Source organism: Rhipicephalus sanguineus, chromosome 2, assembly GCF_013339695.2.
Source record: "Rhipicephalus sanguineus isolate Rsan-2018 chromosome 2, BIME_Rsan_1.4, whole genome shotgun sequence".
NCBI classification, from domain to species: Eukaryota; Metazoa; Arthropoda; class Arachnida; order Ixodida; family Ixodidae; genus Rhipicephalus; species Rhipicephalus sanguineus.
This window is the reverse complement of record NC_051177.1, coordinates 42279845-42293683: the sequence shown is the minus strand read 5'-3', so window position 1 is coordinate 42293683 and position 13839 is coordinate 42279845. Positions and strand designations below refer to the sequence as shown.

Genomic DNA, 13839 nt, shown 5'->3' with positions numbered 1-13839 from the left:
CGAGACAATTTCCGTTTGCAAGATTTTATTTCATCACTTTAGTAGGTCCGATCATGTCACTTTCACGTGTGCACGAGAGGGGATGCACACACACTAGGCTTGGAAGGATGTGATCTGCTCCACACATAGGGGAGAAATAAGAGCCGGCTAATGCTGTGGCATCTATGTTACACACTGCTCGCTGCACAAGACAAAAGAAAAAAAAGTGGGAAACAGCCCATGCCACAGCTGCAAGCTCTTGCAAACAGTTATCACAGCGTGATCTTAAAGCCAAGGATGTAAATGCTACTACGTAGCAACAGGAAGTGAGAAAAAAAACATAGAAGTCACCACTGACTGTGCTACCATGGACAACTGAAATGTGAAGCACTAGTTAGGGCCAACGGATAATGTTTCGCTGAACATTGTCTCCACAATTGCGGCACAGCAAGATCTTGTTAGAGTGGTCATTCTAAGTGTCCTACTTCAATTCTCCACAATTTATTTGTCCACGATAGTACAGAGCTTGCATGATCATCAATTCGCAAGCACACAGCCGAGAACACACATCTGCAGTTGCTGGTAACAAGCCACAAAAACCGGGTGGTGGTTTTTAAGACACAGGAATACAAGTCGTGGAAACCGCAACTGTAGTCCTAGTGCGACTGTGTGAAGCATTGTAGCATGTTGTATTCCGTGGCTCACATAGGTGTGTATAAAAACCACGATTCTCACTATTCACAATGCAGACATAACCTGAACAGCACCCGGTTTTTTTATAGCTGCTATCGGCAACATGGATGATATTCTTAGCCATGCTCTCGCATGTTGCTACCAACGTATCAAGCCCTGTACAGACAGCATACGGCGTGGAAGGGTTGCAAATTTACTAGAGTTGCTATGGCACCATCGAGAGAGAAGAAAACTCGGCACAGGTTTGAAGTATCCTGGGCAGCCGAGCACATGTGTGGCTTTTTTTTTTACGCGGTTTCGACTACGAGTTTAGGAATCTAAGCTTTACTTGCTGGCTCTGCCTTGATGCCATACTTTTAAAAGCAGCAGTGATGTTTCCTCCCCGCCAAGTTTTCACATGATTACATGGAGGTAAACTACATAGCAGCTGTTTGAAGAAAAAATGAATGCAGCTACTCGTGTGCAACGTGCTTTGCTGATCTCGGCTACTCAATGAGAATGCAAGCCCATATTACCAAATGTGCACAGCCGGTTTCAAGACCTTCTGCTGAATGGTTGAGTGAGGCGAGCAAGAGGGAAGGCGAGCCAGAGAGGAGGACATGTCTACTTGCATTGCCATAGAGAACATGGCATCACCGTCAGGTCCTGTTTAGACACTTTCGGTAGCAGTAGCTCAACATTTTTTTTTTGTCTCTACAGTCTAGACACACCTTGGAAACAGACTAGAAACATATTGCAGCACGCATGCAGAAAAGACCCAGACTCCCAGAACTAGGCTGCGTTGTTTCCGAAACTGTGCACAACCCCTTTTTAATGCGACTGCATGCACAAATGCGGTGTGCCGTGAAGAAATTGCAGTGCCACGCTTCAACTAAGCAGTGTATTAAGACACGCCACTCGCTGGCACATTAATAACGGGCCTGTTTCCGAAGTGCAAGAGCTCGAGAGGTGCACATGAAGGTGCAGCTGCAAACAGTTGCGCACTGCCCAAGCAAACCTAATCTGCTCAACTGATCTGGCAATTTAACTCTCAATGTACCGACTGTACATCGGGAACGCTGTTGACACTGCCTTGATTCACAGGCACTTTGCTGTAAAGATGCCTGGAAATTTTATCTAGCCAGAATCTCTCGTGCAACTTAAAAAAAATGTATGGGGGGGTCAAGTGTTGGAACTGTTTTCATTTTTCTGTTACCAAACAAGTATACTACAAGCGACCATCACAAGGGATTCCTTGTAAACCACGAAACAAATGCTTGCTTAGTCAATAAAATGTCTCGAAACGCAAAACACAGGCGGTGCTCAACCATCTTACAATGCAAGTCTAAACAAGTTAAAATAGGAGGAACCTTCCACTCATTTTAGCACTTAAAGCATGTAAGAGGGGAGTTAAAAAAAACAGCTTGCCCAACCAGTTGCACTATGTTGTTTTCAGTCCACAAGCACAAATGGTGAAGAAAATGTGTTTATATATAGATTTATATATATATATAAGGCCCACATGGGTAATGCGGTGAGGACGTTCACACACTCATTTTAGCCAACAAGTATAGCTACTGACCATGCAACATTGCAGAATTTTTAAACGAACTTGTCAGAACATGCCCCTACCAGAGCCGCTGGCCTTCTCAGTTCAAAAGCAGCAAGACTGCAAGAAGCACAGGATTTTTCCAATGAAGCCAGCCCTGTAGGAGCATCCTGCACTGTGCAGCACATGCATTGCGTGGAAAACGAGCTACTCTCACAAAGTTGCAATGAGTCTGCACACAAAATTGAAAAGCAACCCTGCTTATGTCGCCAGCACACAGAAAAATCGTGTGCAGTTTTTGAGAAGCAACAGTCTCCTCCTCCAGTCTGTTTTAATCAGCCGTTGACTTTTCCACTTGCTGCTTTTTTTTTTTTTAATGAGCGGCCACACAGATGCGGCTTCGTGCACACTGGCCTCGCTCTTTCGGTGTCTGGTCTCGTGTGGGGGAGGGGAAGGGGCATTTCTCTCGGGAGGGAAAGGGGGTGGGGAAGGGCCAAGCGTTGTGGGTGGTGGTGGGTGGATCAGCAGGATAAGCTAGGATGCGTCCTTTTTGGATTCCTTGCCCTCGTCGTCGTTGAAGTTGAGCCAGCTCTGCTCAACGATGGCGGCCACCCGTTTCTCGTACTCCCGTCTGTTTTCTTGGTAGAGCTGTGCCGCCAGGCTGTTCGCCGGGCTGTTGGGATTTGGTTCGTCCAGAAGAGACTGCGATGAGAGGCAAACATAATGGTTTCTTAGGAACGAGTGCCTTGGCCTTACTTCTAGTCTGTTACTACCAGTTAAGGAAAGAGACTGCACTTGCTGCACATCTTGTGGCAAGGACAAAAAATGAAGAGCAGACAAGGACGAGCAGTTGCCTCTAAACACTCTTGTTTTGTTCGTGAAGGCAACGCGTCTGTGCGGCGCATTTAGCGGTCGCACAAAGAGGCAGCATGAATGGCGGCGCGGCGCGTTTGGGTTCTTGCCTATTGGGTTCTTGCCTATTCTGGCCTGGTGCAGTTGCATGCGTGCACTACGCATGCAACTGCACCAGGCCACATGCACTATCGAGCAGTTGACTGAAGATGCTTATCGTAAAGCTTGTCAGCGATTGAGCCATACTGGCGCGTTTGCCACCTGCCGCCATCACGCCTCCGTGCATTTCCACTGCTTATCCGTAAAGACATCGCCACACGGCGCTGTGATAACGGCCCTTTGAATTTCCGGTCCGCTTCACCCCATAACACTTCGGCATCGCGAAAGCGCTGGTTCGAACCTACGAGATGATAGACGCGGCAGAGGTGGGGGCTTCAATTATTGTCTTTTGGACCTGCAATTTGGGCAGAAAGTCCGAAAAATCGGACGCCGAAGAGTTTTAGCGTCCGAAATTTCCAACATTCTTGATTATTGACGTCTATGGAGCTGGTGACGGTGCCACGAAAGTGTCCGAATTTTCGAGCATGTCCAGAAAATCGGGCGTCCGAAAAATCAGCAGTTGACTGTATCTGCCGCGTTTCGTTGTCGTTGGCGCGGCCTTCGGCGCTGGCTGTGAAGGCACCGTTGGCGCCATTTAACTCAGATCTTTTGAGACAGCAGAGCGTAAAACGAAGCAAGTCTCAAGATAAAAATGAACGCGCGTGCAAAATGCTTCGCCGCAGACGCATCCGACAGAATGGCGGCAATACAGGAACCGGAATGTAGGATGTTCGCGATGCCTATATGATTTCCCACAGTTGACCAGTGCCTCCAAGATTGGCATTTCCAATCACAAATATCTGAGGCATAAAGTAGCGATTGAAATAAAGCCTCATAGATCACCAATTAGCTTTTGTTTTGATCTCTGAGGCCATACTTCGTATGGTACAGGTGCTGGAGGAGATAATGGCTGGCGATTCGGCGTGCACAACAGTCTCGGACAGGGTCCGGATTATCAAATGTAGATCTCGCAGCTGTCCAAAATATCGGTTGTCTTTCACATTACTTCTATGAGATCATCGGCGGTGCCGCGCGACTGTCCGAATTACCGAGCATGTCTGAATTATCGGTGTCCGATTTATCGGTTGGCGACTGTACTTCAAAGGTCCCCTATATAAGAGTGGATATCACAAGACAGAGGCTTCAAGGGAAGATGGATGCTTGCAGTTATGAAAAATTGTTTTAACTGGGAATGTCGCTGGAGTCAACGTTTCAACAAGTGGATTTGTATTCATCATGGAGTTGTCTATGATAAAGACAGGTCTACTTGTTGAAAAGTGCGGTGGCGCACTTCAGGGGATGCAGTTTGTACTTGGCAGTTACTGCATGCTACCGTACAGTACGTAATATACGTCATGTTCCTGGCAGGTATGTACCAAAGAGGTTTTTGTGTACCATTACCATTACTACCTTCATGTGATGCACGTGATAAGCCCCGCTTACTTTTTCTTCTCTTCCATTTTTTTTTTTACTGTGTGGTGTACTTGCAGTGGCAACATTGTTAAAATAATTAATTGAAGTCATGTCAAATTCAGTCAGAGGTGTCAAAATCTGGGCCAGTTGGTTCATGTTACTTGAAGAAGAGCCAGCAAAATCACGGGACATGAGGAAGAAGCAAATGCACACAACGCTGGAACTGTGAGTACATAATATATGTCATGTTCCTGGCAGGTATGTACCAAAGAGGCTTTTGTTTTGCACTTCAAGCAGTGCATATTGTGTGGCACTCTCCAGATGACGGGAATGCAGCCTTCTATTTGGAATTTCAACTATTTTAACGATGCACAAAAGTTGCATACATTGCAGACAACCAAATAATCGACATGCTGCATTTGTTTGCAATGCCTGACCCTGGTTGGGGCCCCATTAAAGACTCGAAGGAAAATCATAATGTAAACCTACAACTACGAATTTGGAAAAGTTATGGGTACTTGTGCATCCAAATTGCTGCTGTGGCTATGTGTCATGGGTGCCGACTAGATCTTAGTCAATGTATTCCCGTGTTCTTAAAATATGCAATACAGTGTATAAGCAGACGGGATATGGCAATCTGAATGGCTAAGAACGTTCTGTGAGACAATGGTATAAAATGGCTCACCTGAATAGACGTGAGGATGGCAGACACGTCATACGTGGGGCTCCACCGGTTTTGAAGAATGTCTAGACAGATGCTACCATCTGCGTATACTGTGGGGAAAAAAATTTAGTTAAACAAAAGCAATCTACTTTCATTTTTAGTGCACACAACCACTTAATAAATATATATGCATTAAAAAATTGTAGCATGCCGTACAGCTCCAGCTACAACATGATAAATGTGTGCAGATTCACTTTTATCCCAGTTTATGGTGCATTCAGATGACTGACTGAATCCGGATTTGTCGTGGACGTGGACGGCTAATCCGCGGATCATATGCCAGCAGGTGCATCCACATGATAGGTGGTGTCCTAGCATTAGTGAGCCAGATTACTCTCGACCGCAGCCTCTGCGCTCACCTGCGCCCACTGCCGGCAGAACGCAAAGCTTTGTCGAGCGTCGAGCATTGTTGAAGACGGTAATTTGTTTTGGCGAAAACAGTGTTGTTGGCTCAATGGCTAGATGGGAAGAAATATCTGCTTTACAGAGAGCTGCTGAAGACTGACCTCGCTGCTGTTGCGCGTGAAGCCCCACATACGAAACGAGGGTACAGTGATGCGCCGATATCGGCAGTTTTTTTTTCTTTTGCAGAAAACAGGTACCAACAGCACACAATGCACTGCTGCCCATTATGTCTCGTTCTCTTGGTTCGCATCTTGACCCTAAAATCAGTGTTCAAACACGGGTCGTGTTTTGACACAACCGCATTCGGCGACAAAGCCACTTTGCCTGCCGCAAAATCTTGCGTATGCAATGTTTAAAGAGACAACTTACCCACTAGACTCCAACCTGCTAATCAGCGCGCATTAAAAGTGACAGATATCTCGAAGGTGATCGTCTTAGAATACGGCCCCAGAAATAAACTGAACTAAGCGCCAGTAGAGCTGAAATCAACTGCGAGGACAGCTGTACTGTTCGAGCAGAAGAAAAGTGTACTGGTTGCCAGCCTGTTTGTCCACTAACGCTGCGGCATTCCACTGCCAGAATCCTGATGTGAAAAACATGTTGGGGCCATCCATCCGCGAGGCGCGGACAAGGGTAATTGATGATGCAAGGTCACATGACAGGCCGTCTGCTCCCGTAAATCCGGATTCGATCAGTCGTCTGAATGCACCATTAACAGCAGTGCCCACAATACAGCTTTATTGTGCTTGGCTGCATTGAAGGAAATCTGAATCATAATTATTAACACACAGTACTATTAACACGGTCTAGGACTCTAGTCCTAGACCATGCTATATCATTACCGGCTTCTCCCACATAATGAAAAATGACTTTCTAGTAGGAACGTTGCCCCTTGCTGAACGAGTGAATATTGATGCCAGTGAAGTCTGTGCTCTAACAACACTTTTCTATAGAAAGTGACTACAGCGGAGGGCCCCATGACTTTATAGCAACAGGCCAACAGCAGCCGATACATAGCCTATAAATAAAGTGCAATAAACCCACTCTCTATTTGTGTTTTGTAATGCTGCGTCAAAGCACTGCATTTATAACTGCAAAGACTTCTGTTCTGACTGCATATATGATACTTTCTTTACTCTTTTTTCTTTTCATATAGCCACATTATGAAATGTCTGTTTGCACAATTTAAGCTCGTAGGTGCAATGGCACTACTGGTGAAGTAAGTGTGCATAAAAGACTATATATAAACAGCGCGATACAGGACCAAGTTTATACTGCATAGCCTCACCACAAAGGGCATTCAAACAAGCAAGCTTCCAGTGCACAGCACTTGAACGCACTCTAGTCCCGGACAGTTTTACATAAAGCACCACGCTACACTACAAGGGCTGTTTAAACATTCTCAATAATCCTAAATTACCACCAAGAGCAATAATCTATTGAAGACGTCCACTTGGACAGGCATCCCGGGATATATGCAGATCACTGTGAGTTATGACAATTTTGATACAAGATGTACAGTTACTTCCACTTCGTGCCTACAGCTTTGGGAAAGCAAGCAATCATAACACTAACTGGTGCCGAGCCAATTTGATGAGAATTTGTTGAAAAAGAATGATCTCTGGAATGAACATTTTCAGAAACTCCCCTGTTGACATTCATTGCTTGATGAACTGTCATTACTTGAATCTTCAGTACGCCACTGAAATTTTGCCTTGTTTAACCAAGGTTTCTGGCACATAAGTGAAGATTTCTGAATTGCCTACGTGCTTTATCAATGACTAGACATTTAATGACGACGATGACACAATGGTACGCAGCCAAATCTGTGCCACCGCATGGCCAAGGCGCAGCTTCGTAGTGTGCAGGATAGTGATGCAGAACTATCGGTAAATTGACTATCGATAGTATCGATAGTCTTTTTGAAACTATCGATAGTGTAAACAAACTATCGATAGTGCAATCAGTAGTTCCATTGTTAATATTACTAGCGATATTACTGCCGTGTTTGTTGCTTTGTTTTGACGTATTCGGGTTCAGTAACCCACAAAGAGTGTTAGCAATGTTTGACGCAGACCGTGCCGTAATATTTGAGAACTTCACAATCGTTTGAGATCATTCTGTTAAGATTACGCGCCGGATGCTTATAGTCAAGTTTATTTGAGAGCTTACGCGAGCACCAGCGATAACGTTGGAAGGTTTGATGGCTGATGTGTAAAGGACGACGCGTTCCACCGATGATCAGATTACTCAACGGCTGACGACTGCTCCCGCCGCTATCAGTGCGCAGCACGTATCGCTTGTATTTTGAGTGTTGATTTTCTGGGCACAAGTTTGGCCAAATAAAGAGCTCTATATTTCCCAGTCTTGCTCCAGCATTCTTCACCGTCACAACCACGTGACAATACTATCGATAGTGGTGTGAATAATGATGCGGTTGCTGGCCGGCCATATTGCCAAAATATTTGCGATAGGCTACTACCAGCTTCGCTTAATTTGTGAGCAATTTTCGGCAAAAAAGTTAATTATTTCCGCCGTAAAAATGGCGGAATATATCCATCGATAAACTCGTATTGAAAAGCAACCATTTACACCTTACAATTACCTTCTTGATATTTTTTTTAATTTCGAAGTCATAAGATGCAATATCAATTTGAAGCCGCGCAGTCTCACCACATGTAAAGACTTCCTTTCCGCTACAGCTAACCAGTTCGACTTTATGATCATGTGTCAGCAAAGCACTCGGGTGAAGAACACAATCATGTCAACTTTCTTGCCCTTCAGCCTGCTCCTATGGCTCCACTATGAACCACGTGCGCGAGGAACCAAGTTTATTCTGCAGTGAGTCCGCGCTGTTGATTTTATACTATCAATAGTACCATCGAATTTTTTACTATCGATAGCGCTATCGATAGTATTTTTCACTATCGATAGTTCGATAGTGACTCAGCTATCGATAGTATCGATAGTACCATCGATAGTTCTGCATCACTAGTGCAGGACCAATAGACAAGCACAGCGCTACATCAAGTTCTCCATGGGAAACATTACAAACATCATGTCACTGGCTAGGCGCCAGAGCAACGCAAGAACTGTTTTTTAAAATAGAGCGTTTGCGCAGGGCATAGCACTGTGACATTCGCCAAATGTGGTTGCCACAGCCTTCTGTGCAAGTGAGCGAGCTTGTTTGGGAGGTGTAAAAAAGAAGTCTGGGCCTGTTTACTGGCCCTTTAATGGTTTCCACCACTAGCACATTTGCATGCCTGTTGGCGATATTGCTACAGCAAACTGATACAGTTGTGAACATACTATGCAGTAGGCTCACCGTTTGGATGAAACATCTTGGAAACAAACCGAACTGTGGGTGGTTTGTTGGGATACTCTTCTGTGAACTCTAGGGTCAGCTTGAAGGTGCCATCTTCAAAAGGCGTGTCATGTGGCCTGCGACCAAACATCCAGATTAAAGAAACGATGCACGGGCATCACTACATACAGCAACAGAGAATGCAGCGATGAAAAAATACCAGAAATGTGAAGCTTTACGTCTGTGAAGATATACAGTTTCAATAGCATAATAGACAATTAAACTGAGAACTTTTAAAAGAAATTCACACAGTGCGGCATGCCAAAGGAAAGCTGCGGCATTTGATTGTTTCAATACGATAAACAGGAGGTACAAGGAAGAACCATAGTTTTTGTTCACATGTTTTGGCTAGCCGAGAGTTTCAAAATAATGCGGTCTTTTACTAAACAGTTCATACAGGGCCTGTTGAACTGAGGAACTACGTGCATACGAATGCTCACCCAAATATAACTGCATTCCAGATCATGATATTGTTGTCGGTAGGGGCTCCACTGACACCTGCTGGGGGATCTTCTTGTAACCTGTAAAGCAAGCACATTTGCTTTAGCTACTGCCACAAATGCCTATTGCAAGGGTTCTCAATTCAGGCCCAGTTTAGGCAACCCGGCTACACAAAGATTTAGGAGGCCCCGAATGGAACAAAAGGAGTTAAGCAGATTACTTAAGAACGCAAGGGATTCGGGGCCACATATCGAAAACTTCCTAAACAGCAAGCGCTCGTTTCGTGCAGCGCTGACGTCGCATCACAGCGACCAAGGCACCGTCTACGGTGTGCGTTCGCGAGTAGTTAAACGGGCGCAGCAAATGAGCGCAGACAAATGCTTTCGGAATACAGCTCGGAATAATGGTCGACGGTAAGCGTGTATTTGGAGGACAACTAATCGCACTAACCAAGCGCGAGCGTTCGACGCTCAGCGCTCGCCGCTGATGGCTCGAAATGCATCGTGATTACGCAGTTTCGCGACGCCTGACAACGCTGCGACAGCTGCTCGCCCGCTTGCCCAGCGGATGCTCAGCGTGCGGAGACTGCTAGATGAGTCGCAAAAAAGCCTTAACGCTCTTGGTAAGAGTGAAACCATTCGTCACTCAAGGTCAGTCAGGCACCGAAAACCTACTAGGCCTAGGAGCACATCGAAAGCGAAGACTGACTGATGCAACAGCTGACGCTCCTTAACGAGAATCACGCTACCCTACGAAGGTCGTCGCATAATTCAGCACGTGGGCGTTACAACTCGCTCGTACGAAATAAGATTATACCATGAAGGGAAAGTTTGGAAGCTTAAGGAAATTACGCCCAGATGAGTATTACTTGCACAGCAACTGAAAGGATATATTACGCGCACGGTTACCGTCACTCAAAACAACACTCAATTACGAGCTTGGAAAAAAAAAATCCTGCACGGTTATGTAGCACGTATACGGACAAAACTCGAACACTCCGTTAAAAGCGCAAGCAGTCAATCGACAAAAACGCAACCAAGCATCTCGGCCAAGTTTACTACTACAGCCAGTGCTACCGACAACTTCGCGAAGGCGGATTCAGGCACTTACCTTTTAAAATCCCTCATGAGTCTTCGCCTAGCTGGTGTTGACATATTGAAATACCTAATTACCTCAGTTCGTGAAAGGAAAAATCTTTTAGCATCTAGTTGTTTCCAAGGGAAAAATCTTGTTATTCTACCAAGCAGTTGCGTGACGTCTTCATCCGGGAACCCAAAGAAATGACGGTGCGGTGACGTCACCAGTTAGCGAGCTACCGCCACCTGGAGGAAGGACAGCGAGGATTCAGTACTTTCGAAATCCGTGGCGACTTGCTATTTTTGCGCTCGTGAAGGCACGCGTTGCCGTGCGCTAGCCTTTGGTGAATAAATAATGGCAGCACGCAGGACGACGTGACGCAAGCCACTGGCGCAAAAGACGCTGACGTGCAAACTAATTACCTTGCATATTTCCCAGTAGTCTCCGTCGCCCGTGCCAATGTTTTGCCAGCCTGCTACATACACTTGAAATATCGTTAATCTACTAAAGAAAAAAAAAAGCCCTGTGATTGCCCCAACCAGTTCTAAATGCTACAGTAGAAGAGCAGGTTCTGACTGCTTAACAGTTTTCAGCCCAATTGCCAGCGCACTTGCCACTTCGCGCAAATTTGTTTGATATACACATCTCCTCTTCCCTTATCGACAGTTACAAACACATTAAATGTTGCCTAAAGTAGGTGCTTTTTCAAAGCTGTCACGAATAATCGTTACAGTAAAAAAATAACAGTTGCAGCGTTATCAATCATAACCCAAAAAAAGCGCATATTAACCATAAATGTTAATGATACTCCGTGGAATGATTCGTCTCTTGAAAACAGGGTGAGATGATTCAAGTTAAATAATTTTAAGATGTATGTTGATGTTGTAAAATCATTTCGAACTTGTAAATGTTGTACACTGAAATGTGGCTCAAACTTGAATATTTCAATTAATAAGGCTGTTGCACGGTTCGCAAGGTAACTGACTTGACCAGGTGAACAATCCTTGTCATGAACTCAATGCACAAGGTTGGGCGGTTGGGCTGCACATTATGCTGGAAGTTGCAAGCAAAAGTTTGGCGACAAAGTGGTGCCACAAGAAATCTTTTTCTTTGCAGCTCGACTGTGTTGGTTGAAATCGAGTGGTCCATGCGCATGCTCAATCAACACAATGTATTGAAGTTGTATGCTGTGGATCTGCACTACAAAAAATGTTCATCTTTCGCTGGTGCCATGGTCCACAAACTTTTGCTAGCGATATAAATTAGGGGTGTGCGAATATTCGAAATTTCGAATATTTTTCGAATAGTGTTTGCTATTCGATTCGATTCGCACTGAAATTTTACTATTCGAACTATTCGAACTTCCCAAAGACAAATGCAGTCAACGTCCGGTTAAAAGTGACCCCTTCAGATTTTTAATATGCTTCACCTCATTACACTCTCGTATTGCGGCAAAGCTGCCTTTCAAGCTCCGTTACGGTCGAACTTAGCCAAGATAGAAAGTCCAGTTGGTAATGGTCCCTAGATTTTCAATATGCTTCACCTCATCACACCCCCGTATTGCGGCAAAGCTACCTTTAGAGCTCCGCTACGGTCGCAAACGTATTAACTCAAGAAAACGCTGCTTCCAACATGGAGATGAAAGATGTGGCAGAGTTCGGGGCTCAATTAATGCTGTTTTGGACCTGAAATTTGGGCAGGAAGTCCGAAAAATCGGACGCCGAAGCTTTTAGCATCCAAAAGTTCAGATGTTCTTATATATCGACGTCTACGAGGCAGATTTGGAACTCCGGACTTGAAGGGAGCACACCCTTGTCCGCCACATCAGTTGGCCTTCCACAGCAGTTGAAAGAGGAGGAGAGGCTGAGGAAATGGCATCTCTGCCTACCACGTGTAAAGTGTTGTCGGCAACACTTTGGTTGCACCAAATCATGCACATAAATACCATTCGGCCTCTACATTGCCTCACTCTTGATAAGAACGACAACTATGAAATATGACCCCACCAGCGCTTCATCAACCTAGCAAAAAGAAACACTTTCATGTTGCGATCTCACAAGAACATACTTAGGGATTCTCTGCAACTTTTTCTGTAATTTCACTTCAAACTATTCGAAAAATGTTTGAGAAACATTTGAAAATTATTCGAAATTATTCGATTCGATTCGCACTCAATCTTTATCATTCGAATTCGCTTCGCACCCAAAATTTTGCTATTCGCACAGCTCTAATATAAATCCTTTTCTTGCCTCCAGAGCTCGTTGCAGCATCTCAACTTGGAGGGGCACGTAACATCTACTTAAGGCACCTACGTTTAGGTGGACATAAATGTGCTTTATGTGCTTTCTCTCCAAGGGGAAAACGTTAGAAGATTTTCTGAGCAGAAATGTCAACTTACTCTCAGTCATTTGATGCTCTGCGGCACGACGTACAATTTTGCTCCATGTAAAGTTAAATGTATTATCATTGCAGGTTCACAATGTTCAGAATCTGTTCAATGTAAGAAACAGTTATAATTAACCAGGTTTAATACAATCATGCTTGACTGTGCTGAAGATATCTTGCAGAGTCTTACTGTTCATCACAAGTGCACAGAGGGAACACAGTGCAAACACTTATGACAGTGCAACGTTTTGTGAAGTGGTTTAGCAAAAATTCATTTGGGAATTAGTATGCTTAATTAACGAAGCTTCCACGATAAATTTCTATTTATTTAACAAAGCAACAGCAATGAGAACTAAAGGGGCCTTGCAAAACTTTCCCAAATGACCATCATATGGCTTCACTAAAGGAGTTGATTGCCTCACGAATCGACCACCGCAAAAATTTTTAGAGTCCGTCAAGTACGAATGGAGATGCAGAGATTTGTCGCACGTTGTAACTGCCTTCTCTCTGCTCTTGTCCCGAAGAACCTGCTGGAAGCTAAGCAGGTAGGGATGGTAGGGAGGAAAGAAGTTACGTCATGCGTGTGTCATGTCCTTTAGCACTTTTAAAATTTTTTTCTTTCTTCAAAGGCACAGCTTACTTTCAGCGTGATCGCGAGCGCACGCTCAGGCACATGGCGGTCTCCCATGGCAACCGCAGTAACTATGCAGCCCACAATGCTCAAATCAGCCAATGGCGGTGAATTTGGTTATATGGCAGAATTTGTTGAAAAAAAAAGGGGGAATGATTTGTTGCTGACTTTAAAAATTAATTTTGTAAATTGCAGGCCGCGTGCTGTGCTACGTTTGGCTCGCGTGTTCTCAGGAGCCTTTACTACCA

The 13839-nt window shown here is 44.7% G+C and overlaps 1 protein-coding gene across 1 annotated transcript; it reads right to left on the bottom strand.

Annotated features, from left to right (window-relative positions):
• Nucleotides 1-8: 8 nt before the first annotated feature.
• LOC119382828 (ubiquitin-conjugating enzyme E2 A) lies at nucleotides 9-10802 on the bottom strand. Its single transcript, XM_037650693.1, has 5 exons — nucleotides 10609-10802; nucleotides 9498-9578; nucleotides 9019-9134; nucleotides 5250-5338; nucleotides 9-2902 (listed from the first exon to the last, which is right to left on the bottom strand). Exons 1-5 carry the CDS (start codon nucleotides 10650-10652, stop codon nucleotides 2735-2737), a joined length of 498 nt encoding a protein of 165 aa, XP_037506621.1. The 5' UTR covers nucleotides 10653-10802; the 3' UTR covers nucleotides 9-2734.
• Nucleotides 10803-13839: the final 3037 nt, after the last annotated feature.

Coding starts and splice junctions, on each gene's coding strand:
- LOC119382828 (XM_037650693.1), bottom strand. CDS start 10,652: ATGTCAACACCAGCTAGGCGAAGACTCATGAGGGATTTTAAAAG. Junction 5,339..9,018: donor CAAGATGTTTCATCCAAACG/GTGAGCCTACTG, acceptor TTTTCCCCACAG/TATACGCAGATGGTAGCATC. Junction 2,903..5,249: donor CCATCCTCACGTCTATTCAG/GTGAGCCATTTT, acceptor CTCTCATCGCAG/TCTCTTCTGGACGAACCAAA.